The following is a 21,483-nucleotide window of genomic DNA, read 5'->3' as shown; positions in this document are numbered from 1 at the left end:
CTTGTTTACAGTGAGTTTTGGGGTTAATTGTCTCTTTGTCCTCCCCAAGAGGGTGCAAATAATACACAGCTCTTGTTCACATTGACAGGTGGACTCTTCATTGTTTGGTGGTTGTATTTTGATGCTACACGGTCAACCTTTCTGGATGCGTGTACAGCAGAAATGAGTTGTCATTTTCTGTACAGTACTCCACAACTGTAAACATACTGCAAACGTACTGCACTGTTCCACATGGGGAAAATGTTGGCTCAGTCGGCTTCGTTTTTAAACCGTTTTTAAACCATTAGTTTGCTGGTAAGGAGAATACCCCCCAAAGTATCAAGGACGTACAACACCCTGACCTCTTCTCTTTAACCCTTGATTGTATGAATTGACCCCATAAAGAAATCACCTCCTAGGACTGGTTTTCAACTTAAGATGCAGCTGAGGCTGTACTGTATATAAGATGTTGTACATTTTCACCTCCTTTTCTCTCTTTCTCTCCCTCTCTTTCACACACTCTCTTGCTTCTTATCCCTTTTTATCTATCAAGAATGAGAGCGGACACTCAAGTTGGGTTATTGCATCAAAATGCCTAGGTATATTAACTGAACCATCTTTTGGCCTCCACGATTTCTCCATAGTGCAGCAAACAACTGAAATATTTTAATTTCATCTCCTGGTACAACAAAATAACTCTAGATGAAGAAACACAGTTGAGAGATTTTTTTCTCCAGTGATATGAATTCTGCATATTTGTATTTCAGACTATGTAGCTTAATGTAAATTCCTTGTTTTGTTTTTTTTGTTTTTTTTCCCCCCTTTTTGGCTCAATGAATATCATTTATTCACTATGAAATCTTTATACTATATGTTCCACGTGGTAAGAATAAATGTACATTAAATCTTGGTAAGATGTTTGTGATTATTTTCATATAGATGATTAAAAAACAAACAAACAAAAAATCCTAGAATTCTCTTCATAGAATTCTCTAATTATGAATGGAAGCTTAAATCAGAATGTTTACAATTTTTAATGCATTTTAATTTGCATGTTAAAAATTTACTCAATTTGTAAGATTTAATATTACTCTTACACTAGTGCTCAATGATATTTGTCCTCTAAAAAGATGTTTATCGGTTGAAAAGGCAATGAAAATATTGATTCAAATATATTGGTCTCCTGAGACAACGAAGCTAAAGCAAAACAGAAATATTTTCTGCATTTATAAAATCGAAATAATTGATTACCTAACTGTTTTAAATGGTGTTGGCTGTCCAGGCCACATAGGTATATAGAAGTAATAGAATATAATTTATTTCTTTAAGTAGGCTTACGTTTCGTAATACCGGTTAAGATATTGGGACTTTTATTTTGACATTTGTAAGACTGTATGCCGGAAGTGCATGTTGTTAGCTCTGTCGTTCCATTCAGTAGCTTTATGCGATGAATTGGGGAAAACGTGAATATAATTTACATTGTTTTATTATTCGTGTGCGGACGCCGGTCTTTGCAGTTGTTACAAACCTCAAGCATATTGCCCTTTCGCGGCTTCTTTTATTTATTTTTTTAATGATGTCTCCCCTATCTTATCTGCTAATGTACTGGGATTAATAATGATTGCTATTTTCTACAAAGGGAAATTTTCTACTGTTATTTTCGTTCATGAAAGTTTGTGTTAAATATGTCGCCTTCAAACACTTGTGTAAATGAAGACGTGTGGACAGTTGTACGGTTTGCGACGTTCACGCGACTGCTTTCCCTTTTTTTACAGGTAAGCAATTGACACACAAACAACTAAATACCCTAAAATGATGTATTTGTACTTTGTATTTTGACATCTGCCTAAAATTACCAACCATAGACATGTAGAACTCCTTAAAGTCAGTACTGGCTGTATTTGCAAAATTGAGATTAGAGTGACACCTACCGCACAAACGGAAAACGAGGCACATGACAAATTACTGTCTATTTTGTGCACTTTTGAAGGCTGTGCTGAATGCAGTGATTCCCGACCACGTGGCAGATGCCTTCAGCCCTCCACGATCAGAGACCCATCTCCTGCTCGACCCTGTCATCGAAGCATTATTTGGTGGCCTTAGTCACTGGGATGCAGAGCATTTCCTCTTCATTGCAGAATGTGGTTACTTGTATGAACACAACTTTGCATTCTTTCCATTGTTTCCTCTCATCCTGCGATTGATGGCAGCCACTGTCCTGTGGCCCTTGTGTGGATTTCTCACATTGCATGGCCGTTTACTTTTAGCTGTGGCTTTAGGAAACAGCATTGTCTTTGTCCTAAGTGCTGTGGCACTATACAGACTGAGTCGTTTGGTGCTGCAAGATAGAAAACTCGCCCTTGTTGCAGTCTTAATGTACTGTCTGACACCAGCTAATGTTTTTATGATTGCAGGTTATTCAGAGACTCTCTTTGCAGCACTTTCCTTTGCAGGCCTCTGGCTGCTAGAGACAAGATTCACACTTGGAGCTTGTCTTCTGCTTGGGTTTGCTACCTGTGCTCGTGCCAATGGACTTGTGAATGCTGGATTTTTGCTGTACCTCAGTTTACAATGGGGTCTTGCCCATGCACGGGCTCTTAGCAGAGGAGCAGGGGGCTTTCAGTATCGTCACTATGTCTGGGAACTTATTCGTTTTGTTCTCACAGGAGCATTTTATGCAGCTCTCGTAGCAATACCTTTTTGTTTGTTTCAGTATTATGGCTACCAAACATTTTGTCATCCGACTGCTACTCAAGTTCCTCCTGTGCTGCTTAATCTGGCCCGGGACAAAGGATACCGTGTGGCTGATGCAGCATCTCCAACACCAAGATGGTGCCAATGGCGAATTCCAGTTTTGTACTCATACATACAGGATGTTTATTGGGATGTGGGCTTCCTGCGATACTTTCGGTGGAAGCAGATACCGAATTTTATCTTGGCGCTGCCTGTTGCAACTCTGGGATTCGTGGCCTCATATATGTACGTAATTGCCAACCCAGTGTTTTGTGTGTATTTGGGGTTGGGAGACCGAGAAAAAGACAGAAAAATTCATGGTTTCTATAACCCAAGAGTGTTTGTTTACATTGTACACAGTTCTGTCCTGCTTCTATTTGGGATATTCTGCATGCATGTGCAGGTGAGACTTTTATAATTTATTATTATCATGTGACACATGTAGTATATATGCTCAACATGCCTTTTTTATATTATGTCCTCTCAGGTGTTGACACGCTTTCATGCTTCCTCCTCGCCTGTTCTCTACTGGATTAGTGCCCACCTGCTTTTTCGGTATGAACCTCTGCTGCAAGATGAAAAGATGTTCAGATCAGACCGAATAAAGCAGCAAAAGGATCACAAACCTGGCTTTGGTTTTATGGGCATGTGGAGAAATAATGAAGTTGTTTACCTCTTGATGCACTGGCAGACATGCTCCATTTATACACGATGCATACTGGGGTATTTCATATCATATTGGTTATTAGGTCTAGCTCTGCACTGTAACTTCCTTCCATGGACTTGATAAATTTTGTTTCAGTTTTCGAAACATTCCTGTGGCATAACATTATGCTGTTTTACAAATACTGATGTATTAACATATTTGTTATTATAAGATGGTTTCTGGTATAGTTTTGTATAATTAGTATTGAATAAATATAATTATTGGAACATTTAAAAATTATTTCTGTATTTTTTTTTTTTTAAATCTTATCAAAAGAAATTTCCTGAAGCCAATCTATACTTTTTTTTTTTTTTAAGTAAAAATATAAATATTCTTAATAATTTGACACAAATTTATCAAAAGGGAAAATAGATATTTTAATGTTACAAAAAATTATAGCAAGCAAATGCTGTTCTTGTGATCCTTTGACATAAGGAATACTAAAAAAAAAAAAAATGTAGTATGGTTTCCACAAAAATATGAAGCAAATATAAACTGTTTTAACACTGATAATCAGAAATGTTTCTTGAGCACCAAATCAGTTTTGTAGAATGATCTCTGAAGGATCACGTGAGACTGGAATAAATTACATTTTATAATAGAAAACAGCATTTTGAAATTGTAACACTATTTCATAATACTCAAATAAATGCAGACTTGGTGAGCAAATGACTTTTGAAAGAAGTTTAAAAAAAAAAAAATCTCACCGACTTACTTTTGAAAGGTATGCTTTGTTTAAGTGCAAACTTGTTTTTGAAATGACCTGTAAAAATGGTCAGGGATTTAGTCTGCTGTAAGGCCACTGCAGTTTGTTAAATACAAGGAGTTTTGTTGAAAAACTTTAATATTGTGTTATATCACCATCTAGTGGGTCCAAAGTGTCATAAGCGGTTTGCAATCGTTCCCGTGATATTTAGTATTATTTATACAGGTGCTGGTCATATAATTAGAATATCATCAAAGAGTTGATTTATTTCACTAATTCCATTCAAAAAGTGAAACTTGTATATTATATTCATTCATTACAAACAGACTGATATATTTCAAATGTTTATTTCTTTTAATTTTGATGATTATAACTGACAACTAAGGTAAATCCCAAATTCAGTATCTCAGAAAATTAGAATATTACTTAAGACCAATACAAAGAAAGGATTTTTAGAAATCTTGGCCAACTGAAAAGTATGAACATGAAAAGTATGAGCATGTACAGCACTCAATACTTGGTTGGGGCTCCTTTTGCCTGAATTACTGCAGCAATGCGGCGTGGCATGGAGTCGATCAGTCTGTGGCACTGCTCAGGTGTTATGAGAGCCCAGGTTGCTCTGATAGTGGCCTTCAGCTCTTCTGCATTGTTGGGTCTGGCATATCGCATCTTCCTCTTCACAATACCCCATAGATTTTCTATGGGGTTCAGGACAGCAGAGTTTTCTGGCCAATTAAGAACAGGGATACCATGGTCCTTAAACCAGATACTGGTTGCTTTGGCAGTGTGGGCAGGTGCCAAGTCCTGTTGGAAAATGAAATCTGCATCTCCATAAAGTTGGTCAGCAGCAGGAAGAATGAAGTGCTCTAAAACTTCCTGGTATACGGCTGCGTTGACCTTGGACCTCAGAAAACACAGTGGACCAACACCAGCAGATGACATGGCACCCCAAACCATCACTGACTGTGGAAACTTTACACTGGACCTCAAGCCACGTGGATTGTGTGCCTCTCCTCTCTTCCTCCAGACTCTGGGACCCTGATTTCCAAAGGAAAATGCTAAATTTACTTTCATCAGAGAACATAACTTTGGACCACTCAGCAGCAGTCCAGTCCTTTTTGTCTTTAGCCCAGGCGAGACGCTTCTGACGCTGTCTGTTGTTCAAGAGTGGCTTGACACAAGGAATGCGACAGCTGAAACCCATGCCTTGCATATGTCTGTGCGTAGTGGTTCTTGAAGCACTGACTCCAGTTGCAGTCCACTCTTTGTGAATCTCCCCCACATTTTTGAATGGCTTTTGTTTCACAATCCTCTCCAGGGTGCGGTTATCCCTATTGCTTATACACTTTTTTCTACCACATCTTTTCCTTCCCTTCGCCCCTCTATTAGTGTGCTTGGATACAGAGCTCTGTGAACAGCCAGCCTCTTTTGCAATGACCTTTTGTGTCTTGCCCTCCTTGTGCAACGTGTCAATGGTCGTCTTTTGGACAACTGTCAAGTCAGCAGTTTTCCCCATGATTGTGTAGCCTACAGAACTAGACTGAGAGACCATTTAAAGGCCTTAACAGGTGTTTTGAGTTACTTAGCTGATTAGAGTGTGGCACCAGGTGTCTTCAATGTTGAACCTTTTCACAATATTCTAATTTTCTGAGATACTGAATTTGGGATTTTCCTTGGTTGTCAGTTATAATCATCAAAATTAAAAGAAATAAACATTTGAAATATATCAGTCTGTGTGTAATGAATGAATATAATATACAAGTTTCACTTTTTGAATGGAATTAGTGAAATAAATCAACTTTTTGATGATATTCTAATTATATGACCAGCACCTGTATACTCTATTAATATTTAGAATGAGCTTTTTTATATTTCATTTTTAATTTTAGTAATGTTATGTGCTTTTGACATTTTTATTATGATCCTTTAAAGAAATGCCTATTTAGTTTTATTTTTATAAGCTTTAATTTTAATGCTCAAGATGATATTTCAAATGTATGAAGTTTAAGCTTTTTATCATATTTATTTAATTTCAGTTTTATATCATTTGCCAAAAAACATTTAATAGTTAAAAAAAACTGTTCAAAAGAAACATTGTCACAACTGTAATGCTACAATCTATAAATATTGAATCTTCAAAAACGTAAAAAGATTTTATAATATTATTTTAGAAACTATGTTACTTTAACTTCAGTTACCCAGGTAAATGTTTAGCCTATTTAGGAATACATGCAACATATTATTAGTTATTATTATATTAGTTACCTATTTTTATAGATTTGTATCATGTTTACATAAATCTGTTACATTCGTAATGGTGTACAACAACAACAAAATATCTTCACACACAGAGGTCAGTGAGTCTCGGAAGTGATCTTTGATTGGTCTTCCTGAGATGACGCAGCCCTTGCGAGTCATTGGTCCCTTTCTTCAGGTAATCCTCGGCTAGGGAAGTGATCGCTGTAAGGTAAATATTGTTGTATCTCATCCGTGGCTGAAATGCTGCGTTATATTCGCGTTTACAGAATTATAAACAACTTTATCTGATCTAATTTTCATTACCCAACAGATTCATTACGGTTGGTCAACTTAATATCGACAGCGATCGGACGGCTGAGTAACGCGAGGAGCCGAGTGTCGTTCAAATGACGGTTGAGCAGCGCGTGAGGAGCAATGTCGTCCACTGAGATATGTTAGCTTGTTGACAGCTAGTTAGTTTAGCTAAGACACCCCTAATTTATCGAAAGAAACAACATGGCGTGATAATATAGGAATAAGTCGAAATATTCCCTTTAGGGGATGTTTAGTTGCAAACGGATGCGTTGAGCAACATATTATGTGTTTTGTGGACTTTCGAGTTAGCTTAGTTCGATAGCTGAAATCATTTTAGTACGCAAGTGATTTGTCAGTACGTTTGTGACAGTGTCTTTAATAATATGTGGCGAGGATTTACAGCTGATATCTAGTGTTGCTCTAGCTTCCTCTTTGTTAGGGCTTGGCTTGTGACTAAAGTGTTCCTGAGGTTAAATATATACTCCCCTATCGCTATACTATTAGTCACATTTTTTGAAAATGAAAAATTGCGAGTATCAACAAATAGACCCACGAGCGCTCGGAACATCGAACACCCGGACCTCCACCACTTTGCCCTGTGGAAGGAAAAACTCCCAGCGCCTACGGAGGAAATGGGAAGTTTTCCCTGGAGAAAATCGCTTCTACTGTGATGGGCGTATTATGTTGGCCAGGCAATGCGGTGTGCTCCCGCTAACCATCGGCCTAATTTTCATCACCAGTGGCTTATTTTTCACTTTTGAGTGAGTAGTATGCATTACACATGCACACAGAGCCACCAGTGTCCACACTGCTAGACAAACTACTCCTACCACTGCTACTTTTCTCAATGGAGACATCTCCACCAGCTGATGTAGCTCTTCTTGACATCATTTCGGTCTGAAACAGTTGCTTTCACATGGTTATTATCAGAAAGCACACATACAGTATTTGTCTTGGGTGCTAACTTTGCTCTTGTCTTTGTGTTTGATTCATTACAGTTGCCCCTTTCTGGTGCGTCACCTTACTGTCTTCATTCCAGTAATCGGTGGGGTGTTATTTATATTTGTCATCACCGCCCTCCTTCAAACCAGTTTTACAGACCCAGGGATATTACCCAGGGCTTTGCCGGATGAGGCTGCAGACATTGAGAGACAGATTGGTGAGATTTTTGATTGTGGTGTTTATTTGTAATAATAAATAAATGTATGTTGATATTAAAGTTGTGGGTTTCTTTAAAGATAATTCTGGATCTTCAACATACCGTCCACCTCCCCGTACTAAAGAGATCCTTATAAATGACCAGGTGGTCAAGCTTAAATACTGTTTCACATGCAAGATGTTCCGTCCGCCCCGGACATCCCACTGCAGCCTGTGTGACAACTGTGTCGGTAAGGCAGCATTTCTGTATTCTGCAAAAATATTGATTATTTACTCACCCTCATGTCATTTAATACTTGTATGGCTGTTATTCTTCTGTGGAACATAAAAGAAGATATTTTAAGAAATGCTTTTTTTTTTTTTTTTTTTTGTCCATGCAAATTAAGTCAATGGTTATCATAATGTGTTGGTTACCATCATTCATCATCAAAATGTTTTTTGTGAATGTGTGGGTGTTTTGCAGAAGAAAGAAAATCATACAGGTTTGGAACATGAGGGCGAGTAAATCATAGTAAACTAACCATTTATAGCTTCAACAAGAACCATAAAAGTAGTCCATACAACTTGAGTGCAATATTCTAATCTTCTGAAGCCATACACTTTGTGTGTAGATTGAAATTTCAGACCCGGATCAATCAATTAATTTAGAAAGCATGGTTCTTTCACAAATCTTTCAATGTAACTTCAGTATTCTAACGTCATGGAATGCACCATTAGGGCAGATGTCAAGAGTTTCAGTTAAACTCTGTAAATTAAACTTTTAATTTCATCTTAAATTTTCAAGATGAATACATTTCATAAAAATCATTTTATCATTCACAGCCATTGCTTGACTTCAGATGACTTGGAATGTAGTGCACAACATTTTTCTAGACATCTTTATGCTTTTGATTTTTTTTTTTTAACCGTAAATGCTCAAGTACCCATTTAGTGTAATTCCATGAAAGGAAGTCATAATGGTTTGAAACCACATGAGGTTGAGTAAATGATGACAGAACTGTTTCTGTAAAGCTACAAAATATGTTGCTTTAATAATGGATGTGTAATAGTTTAACCTCTAACACAAATCACTTCCTTAAAATCATTGCATGAGAATGCACAGAGGTTATTTGTAAGTGTCGTCGTGTCTGAGAATGTTCTGTCTCTGTTCCCTTTGTAGAGCGTTTCGACCATCATTGTCCTTGGGTGGGGAACTGTGTTGGGAAGCGAAACTATCGCTTTTTTTATGCATTCATAGTGTCTCTATCCTTTCTGACCTCCTTTATCTTTGGCTGTGTGATCACTCACCTCACTTTAAGTAAGTTGCACAACACCTTCTGCACCACACTCTCTTTCTACCTCACACAAAATCTTACTAATTGTGTATAATAGTTGTCAGCGGGAGAGCTATAAATGTATGCGTCTATGTTGAAATGGTGCTTATTCAAAACTAAGAAATCTTTAAATGTTTCCTATATGGACATGTTCAGAAGTAGAGGTCTGCGCGGGACTGTTTTTTTATTCCCGCTCCCACAAGGTTATATTCCGCACCCACCCGCTCCCGCGATATGTTCACTCTTTGTTCACCTGCTGTCCGCTTAGAATAATTTTCTTCCTGACCCAACTGTTCCCGCTAAATTTAGATCTCGTTTCCAGAATCTCACATTTAAATTTCCGCTACTAAGAGAGAGATAACAAATAAAAGTGTAGTCTGCACAAAACTGTATTTGTAATTTAATTCGTCTTGTCAAGACACAAAATTCGTTTAACATTTTGCTGTCAACAGTAGGAAAAAAGTGACGCAGAGAAAATAAAAATGTAGGTTGTACAAAAATGTAAGCCTATTTATTTTTATTCGTCTTGTCAAAATACAAAATTCGTTTAACATTTTGCAGTTAACACAGTAGGAAAAGTGTCACAGAGAAAGAAAAATAAAGAGATAAATATGACATTGTCATTTAAAATTATAGGCTAAGCAAAAACAAAACCGAGTTGAATGTCCTTCAAGGACAGCACATCCACACTTTGCTCTATCCTTATTCTGCTCTGTCACTGATCGACAACCTGCCTGTTCTGTCTGAGGGCCATATATTTACCACTGGTACAGCCTGCTCTGAGGACTGTTATGCACATGCTGCGCACAGACCCCGCAAATAAAATGCAAGCAGCGGTCCATGCGTGCAGCGTGTGCATAACAGTCTTGAGTGCAGGCTGTACTGGTGCTCGATAAGAATGAGTAGGCTAAAGCGCAGAATCTATGCTGATCTGAAAGGACGTCGGGAATGGGATATTGTTAGACCGCCCGCTCCCGTTCAAATTACACCAGAGTTACCGACCGCTACCGCCTTTTATTCGGAAATTTAATCCCGCGTTGCAAGAATTCTGGTCGGGTCCCGTGGGAATGCAGACCTCTATTCAGAAGTTTGGGTTCATTAGGATTTTACTATTATTATTATTATTTTTTTAAGATATTAATACTTTTATTCAGCAAGGATGGAATCACAACTGACAGTAAAGACTTTTATAATGTCACAATGAAATTCATATTTCTAATCATCAATTCATCACAGTTTCCACAAAAATATTATGTAGTAATATAATATTAACTAGCAATACTATTAACTGATTTTAACATTGATAATAATTAGAAATGTTTCATGAACATCAAATCAGCAAATTAGAATGATTTATAAACCATCACGTGACACTGAAGGCTGTTCAGCTTTACCATTAGTGGTATAAATTACATTATAAAATGGATAGTTCTGGTCCTTGATTCTGATTGGTTGAGCCGTGTTCCAAACTGTTGTAATTGACTCTACAAACATACATCTTTGTTTATGTCTGCGTGTTGCTCTGCAACCACTTTGTTGCAACCACAACTGTTTCTGAGAAACTACATTGTTTGGTGGAAGAATAATGTTTTTATAAATATCATTACATTTTATTTGCTTTGTTTTAATTTGTGAAACCTTGCTACATATATGAAATAACCATTTATGGAATAACCGCTTCGCATCGTGCCTAACAACACCCCTTAGCTGTTATAAATTCACTGTAAACCACAGCTTCTTGGGGCTTACTGCTTTATTTTAACATTAATATGAGAAATTGTGGTAATATTTCACAATATTGTTGTTTTTGATGTGTCTTTTGATCGAATAAATGTAGCCCAAACCTTTGAATGGTACTGTAGATTGTTTTTGTCAGTCAGGTTTAAAGCAGGTTTGTTCTCTGACCAGTCACTCTCATCAACAGGATCACAAATTGGGAGTGGTATCATCCAGGCAATACAGGACAGCCCAGCCAGATATCCTTTTTTTCTGTGTTCCCACCCCTGTCTCCATCGATCGGCATGCTGCACTACCCCTTTCGCCAGAAACAACCAATAGCAAGGCTGACCGAGTTCACTATTTGTTTACAGGCACACTGCTGTTGGTTCCACCTTTTCCCTAATCCCATTCATCCCTAATCGGCTCAAGGATTCCACCACGCCCTGCTTTCCTGTCAGGATGGCAGCAGTTGCCCCTAAATACAGATGATGCTGCTGTCCAGCCCCCTTTTTTAAAGTTTGTGGCTTGAGGTCACAGTTTTCCACCACAACCTTTCAGTTAATCAACCTAGCTGGCTGACCTCGTGGTTCATGAGTTTGGGGCAGAATGTTCAAGCACATGGAATTGATTTTGCATAATTGTTCTTATATCACTGTACTGTTATTGTCATGTATATTTTGGACATTAACACACATTTACAGCAGATTTGCATCCTTAACCCTTCCTGCACTCTTGTCGAGCTGGTCATTTGCTTCTTCTCCATCTGGTCCATTCTTGGTCTGTCAGGTTTCCATACTTATCTTGTGGCCTCCAACCTCACAACCAATGAAGATGTAAGTATCGCACAAAAGCTACATCAACACTTTATTTAATTGCAATGTTTTATACAGTCAGATTGAAGAACAGCTTCTTTGCATTCAATGATTTCAGATTAAAGGCTCTTGGTCCAGTAAAAGAGGAGAAGAATCAGGGAATCCTTACACCTATAACAACATCTTCACAAACTGCTGTGTGGTGCTTTGTGGGCCAATGCCACCCAGGTCTGTACTGCATGCTCATGCCAACATCATAGCAGAAACAGGTGTTTATTTTAGTATTCATTCACTTCCTAAGATTTTACTAAAGAAGTAAATATCATTGCTTGTTTGTGAGGCAATGAAGGATGCCATTTAGCTTAAGGCTGATGTACATCCTGTCCTCAGTACATACTGTTACAAACAAGAACACATTTTGCCAGAATTCGCCGCCTTAGAATTATAAGGTTCTATCTGACATTTTTTGTCAAAATTGAGTTATTCACATATTCTTATTCTGTGACAACTTATTTACATTGTGTTTTTTTTTGTTTTTTTTTTTAAAGTTTTTTAGGACTTTTTATTTAGAAAACAAAAAGGTTCTATCTACAAAGTCGAACTCTAAAGGTTCTATAAGGTTCTATCTGTGAGCCAATCAGCACTATGAATGCACCCAAGAGGACCAATCAGGATCAACTTTCTTTATCATGTTGCCGGACTGCTCCATGACAGCAGGAAAGATTAAACGTGAAATATTTTATTTATATATATATATATATATATATATATATATATATATATATATATATATATATATATATATATATATATATTAGTCAGTGAAACATTTTTCAATGTTTATTAAGGGTGTATAGGGCCGCTAGTGACCTGAGGTAGGCTATGTAATAGTGTAAGTATATTATTTCTGCACAACAATAATTAAATGTCTGATGACTCAATACGTGCAATTCAACTTTTTCCTCAAAGTGGCACTGTTTGACACACCATGACGTGATTTTCATTTGTAATTAACACAAAACAAATATCATCTGCAAAAATTTAACTGGCTTGAATGGCTTTACTGCAGAGCAATTACTGTATGCAGTGAAATATAAGTGTCACTGTCATTTGACGGTGGATGTCGTGAATAACGATCAAAATGTTTTTGAAGTCATTGAGAACGATAGTTTTGAGAATATGTTTGAGATCGCAAATATGAGCCAGATGCCGAATGTACTGGGGAAATGCGCTCTGAAAATGACAGCGATAGTAAAATCATCTGCTCAGATTAAACCCTCCCAAGTTTAAAAAGGTAACGAAATATGCTTTTTTTTTTTTGTTTTGTTTATTCTTCTGTAATTGTTATTAAAATATCAGGAGCGTTTTATACTATTGCAGCAGATAGAGATCCATCCGTGTTAGGTATAGCCTTGGCCCTGGTCGCTAAGGACCCGAATATGTAATGATTGGCGAAACATTCATACATTTAAGTGTAAAAGTGTATTTGATAAACAACTTAAGCATTGTCTGTTTTCTTGCAGTTTAAAGTCTTAAAATGTCTTACATTTTACAATATTAAGCCTTAAAGCCAAGTGGTCAACAATCTAATTGATGAGGTCTTAATTACAACAATAAAAGTTAGCAGGTTATCTCAGACATACTGATATTTAGAGAGAGAGCAATTTTACCATGTCCTTTTTCTGTGGAATAAAGTCCTGGTCGGATGTATTACTTAAACAGTTCCTGCAATAATGTTTAATTACCCACCATATTCCTACCTAAAATTAACATCTGCACTGGACAAAATATTTAGCACAGCCCTTTATGCTTAACTTGAACAAGAAAAATTATTTGTCGTAAAATAAGAAATAAATGTCATAGGAAGCATTAAATTTACCTTTCTCATACATGTCAGCACATTGTTATAACACTAATTTTGTGTTTTAAAACAAATTATAAGCAAACTGTTTGTATTTCTTGAAAATTGTTGCTTAAATTAATGTTTGCAAGATAGAACCTTATAATTCCAAGCGGAAAAATGACTTTTTAGAATTCGAAGGTTCTATCTGCATTTGACCTGTTCCCAAAATCCCCATTTACAAATTTGAGAGGATATTGATATTGTACTTTTAGAATAAATTTAGGGTCACTGTCATTTTCATGTATGAAAGACATGTTCCCCATATAATTTTTGCTACATGGAATGCAAAATCTATAAAGCTCAATATCTCAAAACTGCTCAGAATGCAGTTAGAACCTTATAATTCCAAGGCGGCGAGATCTGACATGTTAAATGTACAGTTCTTTGACATCATAGCCCATCTTTCCCAGTTAAGTCTGTGCTGTGTTTTGAAAGTTAAGTCACAAAAGGTCACACGCTCATCTTGTCATCTTTTTTTAGCTTGATTGACAGAAGAGGCTTTTTACCTCCAGCTGACACACCTCAAACAATGACCTCTGACACTGAGCTCCCTCCTTTCAGGGCTAAGAATGACGCAAATATGGTAAGAGTGCCTTCAAGTTCAAGGAGCATTAGTTCCAAATTCTTAACACTAAAAGTATTTTTTAAATGGTTAAAGCATTATAGCAATAGTTTAAAATCCTGATACATTAGTCACTCAAAAAACATTCCATAGCATTTCAAGTCATACACTACCGCTCAAAAGTTTGGGGTCAATAAAATTTATTTTAAAGAAATTAATTATTTTATTCAGCAAGGATGCATTAAGTCAATCTTTTGCATTGTTACAGAAATAAATGCCATTGTTTAACTTTCTTTTCATCAAAGCCATCATGGCTGCTGAAAATTTGCATCACAGGAATAAACTATATATTAAAATAGAAAACAGTCATTTTAAATTGCAATAATATTTCATAGTATTTTTGTTTTTATTACTGTGTTTTTGATCAAATAAATTAATTCTTGGTGAGCGCAAGAGACTTTTTTTCAAAAAGATTTTTTACCAACCCTAGACTTTTGAATGGTAGTGTAAATATGAACAGAAAACAGGACAGATCTTTTAACAGATCTGAAACCATAAACTTTGTCACAGAAAAGCATGTGAAAATGAATGAGGTTATCCTGGTTTAATCATGTTTATTGTAAACCCTGGCTTGCTGGGAAAGAGCTCATATTTACAGTTAGTGAGGCTTGCACCTGTTCTGTTTTATGTGTAAAGATATGCACATAGAAAAGTGTAGATGGATGACGAACGCAACAGCACATCAATCTTACAGAAGACTGTGGAGTCACGTTTCAGTCTAAATTTAAACAAGGTGGCAATTCAGGTTACAAATACTATTTTGAGATGTTATTGCCGCTGCTAGTTGCAAAGCTAGAGTGGAATGAAATCATGGCAATAAGGATAGATAGATTAAAAAAAAAAAATGCTTTTAACTGTAAATTTTGATGTTCACAAATGCCATTGTTTTAGTTTGTTTTGATATTGACTTGCATCAAGCCCTGATGTTTGAAGTTCTGAACCTCACACAGGAGGAGAACTGTCAGGAGTTTGCTAACTCCTGCACTGCCTGAAGGCTCCTGCAGCTCTGTGACGTTTGATGGTAAGGGTGTGTTATGGGGCTGTTTGCATGCCATTCCATGGCCGCCTTCTCATGACTCTTCGGCCTTTGCTTTGCCTTTTATTTGAACTGTCAGCTTGACTTCCATTTCTTTGCTTTAAAACCACACTCATAAGACGTGTCCATCATGTGAGAGATCATTGGGCTCGTTGTCTAATCTCTGTTCCTCCTTTGCTCATGGATGAGTTGACTCTTTTAGCTGACATCTGTTTTTACTCCGTTTTATGGTGGTCGTGTTCATGTATTACTGTCGGCCAGAGGTCTGCAGTTGTTTTATTTTTCCTCCATGATGTCATTGTTTCCTAATTAATGTATCATCATCATCACGATTCATCTGTGCTTATCTCATTCTCATCCACTCTCGGGATTCTGGTGACTGAGGTCATGGTAATGCTCGGCGCTAGTTATCATGCACACATGTTCTTTTCCACCTTCTCTCATGATAGATGTTAAGGAGGTGTTTTCATCCTCACGACCCCTGGAGATCCCCTTATAATATCAGCTGCACTGCCTGAGCTCATCGGAAACTTTGAAGTCAAATGCTTTGTTTCCATTTTTTGCTACATTTTCATCTTATTAGTTCCTTGGCAATACTAACCTGCTTTCATCCTTATTCTAATCTGGCCATTTTCTCATACTTGCTCTGCTGTCTAACATCAGTTTCTATTTTCTTACCCCAGAAACATTTATGACTGTGATTTTTGTTTTTTTGTCTCTTAACTAGGGCTGCACAGTATATTGAAATGAATATAGCAATATGGCTTAGTGCGATTGTCAAATCGTTTAGGCTTTGATTTTAATTAAATGTATTCTTTACTGGTTTTAAGCTTGGCATTTACACAGATATTGTTCATGATACAGTGTTTCAGCGTCTGAGAACAGGTTTATTTACTGCAAATGGAGCCCTTCTGAGACACTGATATCATGGGCTGTATGCATGTAAATTAATACACAGAGACAAGCTTCACTCAAACCGGCAACCCATCAAAATAAAAGCTTGATGGTTTACTATTTGAAAATTGAGAAATTGAGTGTAAAATTAAAAAACAAAATTACATTTTTATACTCAGTTTATCTTGCAGTATATTTCTTATTTAATGTTTTTGTTTCATAATATTACAATCTCAATATTTTAATCAACAATCGCAATAAAATCATGACAATTATTATTATTTTATAGTCATATTGAATTGGTCAAACATAGTAGGAATGTTGTCTATAAGAACTCAAGTGAAAGAGGTTTGAGTTGGTTCTTGTAAAAAGTAAACCCAAGTGTGAATACTTGGATTTTCCCCAAGTCTTGCAGCCATAAAGGATATTGCACTCAAAAAATCTTAAAAGTAAAAAAACAATTTGTACTCATTATTTTTATTTTCTGTGCACTCCCTAACAAAGTCACCCCACTAACTCTAGAATGACTTCATATTTCTAAGTATAGTTATTCAAGTAATCATATCGCTTTATGCCATGGTCTGTCAGAATACTCGATTCTGATTGGCTGGCAGGTGTTGATTAAATTCGCTGAACTGCACAGGTAGTTCCAGGTCAGTTTAATCACGTTCTATATTAATGCGCTTCCTATAAACATTGGTAACCATAGTAACATACAGTTACAGTTGAATAGTAATACAGACGAAAATAACCGTCATTTTTATCGTTCCGGTCAAATATTGCAGCGCAAAATATTATTAACATCATTAATATGTGAATGCTGGCAAATGACCATGGCATAAACGGGATAATCAACAGCTAGCTGTGCATTAAAACGATTTGAATGCACTTCGCAGAGGCAACCACCCGACGCGCATGTCGTGCATTCAAATCGTTTAATGCACAGCTAGCTGTTGATTATCCCTTACATATATTGAAGAAAAACTAAATTATTGCAATGTCAAATTTTTCTAATATTGTTAGGGCCCTATGAAATCCGTTTAATTTTTTTGTCCAAATTTGATTTTTTTTCCATTTTAAATTTTTCTTGATTCCGTTTTTTTCGTCTGTGTCTGCACCATTCATTCACTTCAGAGGCACGCAGAACATGTAGGATTAATTTTTAAATAGTCTTTTTGCAACTTAATATTCAGAGAAACTTGGCCATATTGCGTTTTGATTTAAGCATACAGACCTGCTTTTGATTTATTCATCCAAACTTTGGCAAATTCCGTGACATGCCGCGTTATACAGTAAATTCCATTTTTATGACTGGATTATGCAATTCTGTCCACTTTTCTGCATCGCGGGAATCATATGGCCCTATATTGTGCAGCCCTACTCTTAACCATTTTTTTTCTTGCCATTCTTTTCGCAGTGCACACAGGGCACAAAGGAGCTTTTAGAATCAATGGCACACTCCACAGTGATCCAGAGCACCTGCTCTCCTGGCACACCCAAAACTGCCCCGGTCACCCAAGAGAGTCTACTACGTACCGTCTCTATCACCGTCTCTCCCCCCAACAGGCCTCCTTCTACCGGCTGCTCAGGCCACCAAGCCCGGCGCCCCATAGATGTTCCCTGCTCCCAGAGAGGGAACAAACGGGCCGCTCTTCACACCCATAAACCCTTGTTGCGTGTACCCAGCCCTCCCTACTCCCTCGGCCACAGTCCACTCATTCTTAGTGACGCTCCTGACATGGGCTTCATCCCACTGAACTGAGAAAAGTATCTCTGCCACCAGCAGCCTTGTGCAAATACTCTCCTCTCTGTTTCAACTTTGAGAACAGCATCACACTTTTTAAGAAACTGTGACTTACTATACTCAGGATCCTCTCAGGAAACATGCCATCTTTCTACAAATGGGAATAAGCCTGCATTGACTTTTTAAATAACAGAGGGATTTCAAGATTGTTTTGTTCCGTTAACATCAACATACACTTGGTGGAGAGATGCAAAACATCTTCAGAAGATGCTTTTGTTTTTCATTCATTTTGCACAAAAATATCGGCAGATGATGAGTGTTTTACAGAACCTCAAGCCAATTTTTTTTTTTTTTTTTTTTTTTTTTTTTTCTGCTTGGACCTAATGCAATAATTATATGCTTTGAAAGGTCAATTGGGTCTAAAAAAAAAAGCCTTACTTCAGAGTCACTTCTGTTCATTTTTTGTGGTGTTGAAGACCTTCTACAAAAAAGTAATTGGTTAAAAAGTATTCGCACCAACAGCCAAGTATATAAACAGCAGTTTTATGAATGGGTATCAGAGAGCTCAGGATTAGAGGGTTTATGATTTATTTGTGTACGTGATACAATGTTACTGTTGTTCCAGGGGTTTTTATCTCCTGTATAATGTTGCGGCTACCAGTAAGTGAATTAACAGCTTTCATATTTACGTTTGTTTTGTGTCCATTTTAATACCGGGTTTTTCCTTCATTGAAAATTTTTCAGTGGCATCCTGAAGCAAATGTAATAGTATTTGATACAATATCTTTCCCCTATGATCATTGTCTTCATGTTGATTTCTGCATTTTTAGATGCAAAGTGCGTGAACTACAGACCACAAAACCCGTGTGACCCATTTAAATTGTTTAAAGTTCTGTTGAGGAAGTCAAACATCTTAGACAACTAGTTAGCCCTAAATTCTTAATCATCAATAGTCTTGGGAATGCAAATGTGGATGCACTTTGTGGTAGTAAATTTGATAACGCTGTTCTACATTTAAGTTTTAACTAATGCATTAATTAGTTAATGCATTAGGTATCATGAACTAACAATGAATGAATGATTTTACAGAATTTATTAATCTAATAAATGTTAAATTATACATATACTTTTTAACATTTCAACAAACATTCATGTATTATGAACAAACATTACTTGGGTAGTTGACAAATAAAATTTGGACTGTGTCCGATGGTGTGACATAGCAAAAATGTAGGAAAAAAAACTTAACATACAAATAACATGAGAAAAATGTATCTTCATTCTTAGAGTTACAAATAGCATGAGAGAGGTTTATCTGCAGTGTTATTTTTATTTTTATTTTTTTTTTACATTTTTCTGTCGCACCATAGGACACATTGATATGTCAACTACCCACTTAACTATAATTTAGATTTTACTTTTTTTTAAAAAAAGCTGTTTTCATAATTTTAAGCTTACCATATGTAAAGTGTTAAAATTCTGTCATTCGACATGTAATTGTATAATTATAAAAATTCATTGCATTTTGTGTAATCAGTCAAATTTGCATGTGTATATAAGCTACCACTGAAAATCATTTTGAATTGAGGAAAAACCCTGTAGTATTTCTGACTTTTCACTGGTGGGTCAAAGATTGTTTTCTGATCATTATTAAAGTGTTTTTACTAAGCTTGAGAGAAGAACTGTTTTAACTGAAACCTTTTGCCTTGAGATTTGATGGATTACTGATGAATTATGAGTTAATCATATCATCATTAAGATTATCAAGTTTTTTTTAATAAATAGGAATCTGGCACAGTAATAAAGTTGACAGTAAAAGTTTCACAATATTTTGCTCCTCTAAAAACATAGACTTACAGAAGTTAATCACTGCCAGCGGTGTTAGAGGAAAAATAAAAGAATGTATGACTTGTGTTTTGTGTTGTTATCCTTTTTCACCTGAAGACTTAATGACAAAAAGTAATAAACAAATGTTCTTTCCTCTTGTGATTTAGTTGCCTGAAAGTTTTCATCTTGTTTCGAGGCGCACAGTCCACATAACATCTTTTGTTACCTTCTGTGATCTGCTGCATGCCAGACAGGGCGCATTCATTTAGACAGTAGATGGCACAGTTTTCCACAGTTTTGTTTGCATGTGTCAGATGAGGACAATGTATTTCCTGGAGGCATCGCTGATTGATTGCTTGCTTGATTGATTCAAGCGTTTGCATTCACAGTACTTGAGATATTTTGAATGTGATATTTGGCTTTACCACAATGCCATCAAGCTGACATTTATTCTGGTTTGATGTAACAGGATTGGATATGGGAAATGCTAAAATGCATAATTGTAGGGTTGCTGTATTTTAGTCTAGTCTAACAAAAAGATGTGGGAGCAGTAGAGAAGAACAATCATCAGCTGAGTTTCTTTTTACCTTTCTGTTGGTACTCTGCGCCAAGCCGTAGTCGGTGTTTTTCATTTAGCCCAGAACTAACCTCAATTACCCCCATGCAGCCCTTGCCTAGAGATTCTGTCATTAAAAATATGGCAACCCATCATACAGCCAACCTCCCGGGACTCTTATGAAAATGTATCTGTATCTGGGTAAAAAAAGGAATTGATTTGCTGACATGCCACAGTTCTGAGGAACTGGCACTTGCAGTAAATGGGTGAAATTACTTCAGAAGTTGATTTGAGGTTTTGCTTTGTTGTTAAATGTTATTCAGAGCGACTATGGTCGGCATAAGCTCTTCCTTTGTAATCAGTGAACTTTTTGTAATACCTACACTAAAAAATGATTTTTTGAAGTCGAGTTAAGTAAAACAATATTTTTAAAACAAAGGTTTTTGTGAAATTTACTAGCAAATTCTGAATGGAAATTGTTTCCACACAAAGTATTTTTAATTGATTATAGACAACTTGAGTTAAGCAATCTAAGTCATTTAGATTTAATTTGAATAATTTTCCTTAAATGGCAAAAACATCCGCTCTAAATGCTGTGTCGGTTTTGACTGACAATTTTTGAAAACAACATCAAATGTGGTTATAGCAAAGTAAAAGTGTCTAGCCATGAAATAAGGTTGTTGGGGTTAGACCACATCCTCTTATCCAACTACAAGATACAAGAGTCATGTAATGGTTATGGATCACGTTGTAGGCGACGGCTTCACCGCTCTCTCCACAGACTTTTGTCTGGACCGCTTCACACTGGCAAGACGATACGCACTACCGGCACATCCGCGAACGTAACTGTCAATTTCGTCACCGCCCCTTTTTGGGGGAAAATAAACTAGACTTCCCATAGACTTCAATACAAAATAGCGGCAAAAAGCAACGTCCGTACACAGCCGGCAGGCGTGAATAACTTAAGAAATCACTCAGATTAAACATGTCAAGTAATTATATGTCCACCCTGCCTGCCATAGAGCGTGAAAGATACATCCACAAACTTAATTTGGTCAATTTAAAAACTCATTATCCCAGCGTCAAATTGGTGTAACAACCCCACCCAGTGGCCAGAGGTGTCTTACCGGACATTTACTCGTACCCAATCTAATCACCAGGTAAGCCAGTGAATGATTTTACTTCGTATTTGAAAGTAAACATCTTTAAATGTATATATTAT

General features: G+C 36.7%; 2 protein-coding genes across 5 annotated transcripts; both read left to right on the top strand.

Moving 5' to 3' along the window:
* Nucleotides 1-117: 117 nt before the first annotated feature.
* Nucleotides 118-3,644, top strand: pigv (phosphatidylinositol glycan anchor biosynthesis, class V). Of its 2 annotated transcripts, XM_058746268.1 has the most exons (4): nucleotides 118-1,754; nucleotides 1,970-2,958; nucleotides 3,073-3,115; nucleotides 3,200-3,644. In XM_058746268.1, the coding sequence occupies exons 1-4, from the start codon at nucleotides 1,665-1,667 to the stop codon at nucleotides 3,497-3,499; spliced, it is 1,422 nt and encodes a 473-aa protein (XP_058602251.1). In that variant the 5' UTR covers nucleotides 118-1,664; the 3' UTR covers nucleotides 3,500-3,644. The 2 variants fall into 2 exon arrangements, with proteins under 2 accessions (XP_058602251.1, XP_058602250.1); XM_058746267.1 differs by having other exon boundaries at nucleotides 1,970-3,115; nucleotides 3,200-3,641.
* A 2,822-nt stretch (nucleotides 3,645-6,466) lies between these two features.
* On the top strand, nucleotides 6,467-19,867 carry zdhhc18a (zinc finger DHHC-type palmitoyltransferase 18a). 3 transcript variants are annotated; one of them, XM_058747286.1, is made up of 11 exons: nucleotides 6,467-6,591; nucleotides 6,694-7,438; nucleotides 7,676-7,836; nucleotides 7,916-8,065; nucleotides 8,995-9,132; nucleotides 11,073-11,124; nucleotides 11,598-11,700; nucleotides 11,798-11,907; nucleotides 14,063-14,165; nucleotides 15,155-15,225; nucleotides 17,552-17,691. In XM_058747286.1, exons 2-10 carry the CDS (start codon nucleotides 7,197-7,199, stop codon nucleotides 15,194-15,196), a joined length of 1,101 nt encoding a protein of 366 aa, XP_058603269.1. In that variant the 5' UTR covers nucleotides 6,467-6,591; nucleotides 6,694-7,196; the 3' UTR covers nucleotides 15,197-15,225; nucleotides 17,552-17,691. The 3 variants fall into 3 exon arrangements, with proteins under 3 accessions (XP_058603269.1, XP_058603267.1, XP_058603268.1); XM_058747284.1 differs by lacking the exon at nucleotides 15,155-15,225 and having other exon boundaries at nucleotides 17,552-19,867; XM_058747285.1 differs by lacking the exons at nucleotides 8,995-9,132; nucleotides 15,155-15,225 and having other exon boundaries at nucleotides 17,552-19,867.
* The last annotated feature ends 1,616 nt before the right edge of the window (nucleotides 19,868-21,483 follow it).

Source organism: Onychostoma macrolepis, chromosome 16 (genome assembly GCF_012432095.1).
Source record: "Onychostoma macrolepis isolate SWU-2019 chromosome 16, ASM1243209v1, whole genome shotgun sequence".
NCBI lineage: Eukaryota > Metazoa > Chordata > Actinopteri > Cypriniformes > Cyprinidae > Onychostoma > Onychostoma macrolepis.
The sequence above is the reverse complement of the archived record's forward strand: the minus strand, read 5'-3'. Positions and strand labels throughout refer to the sequence as shown.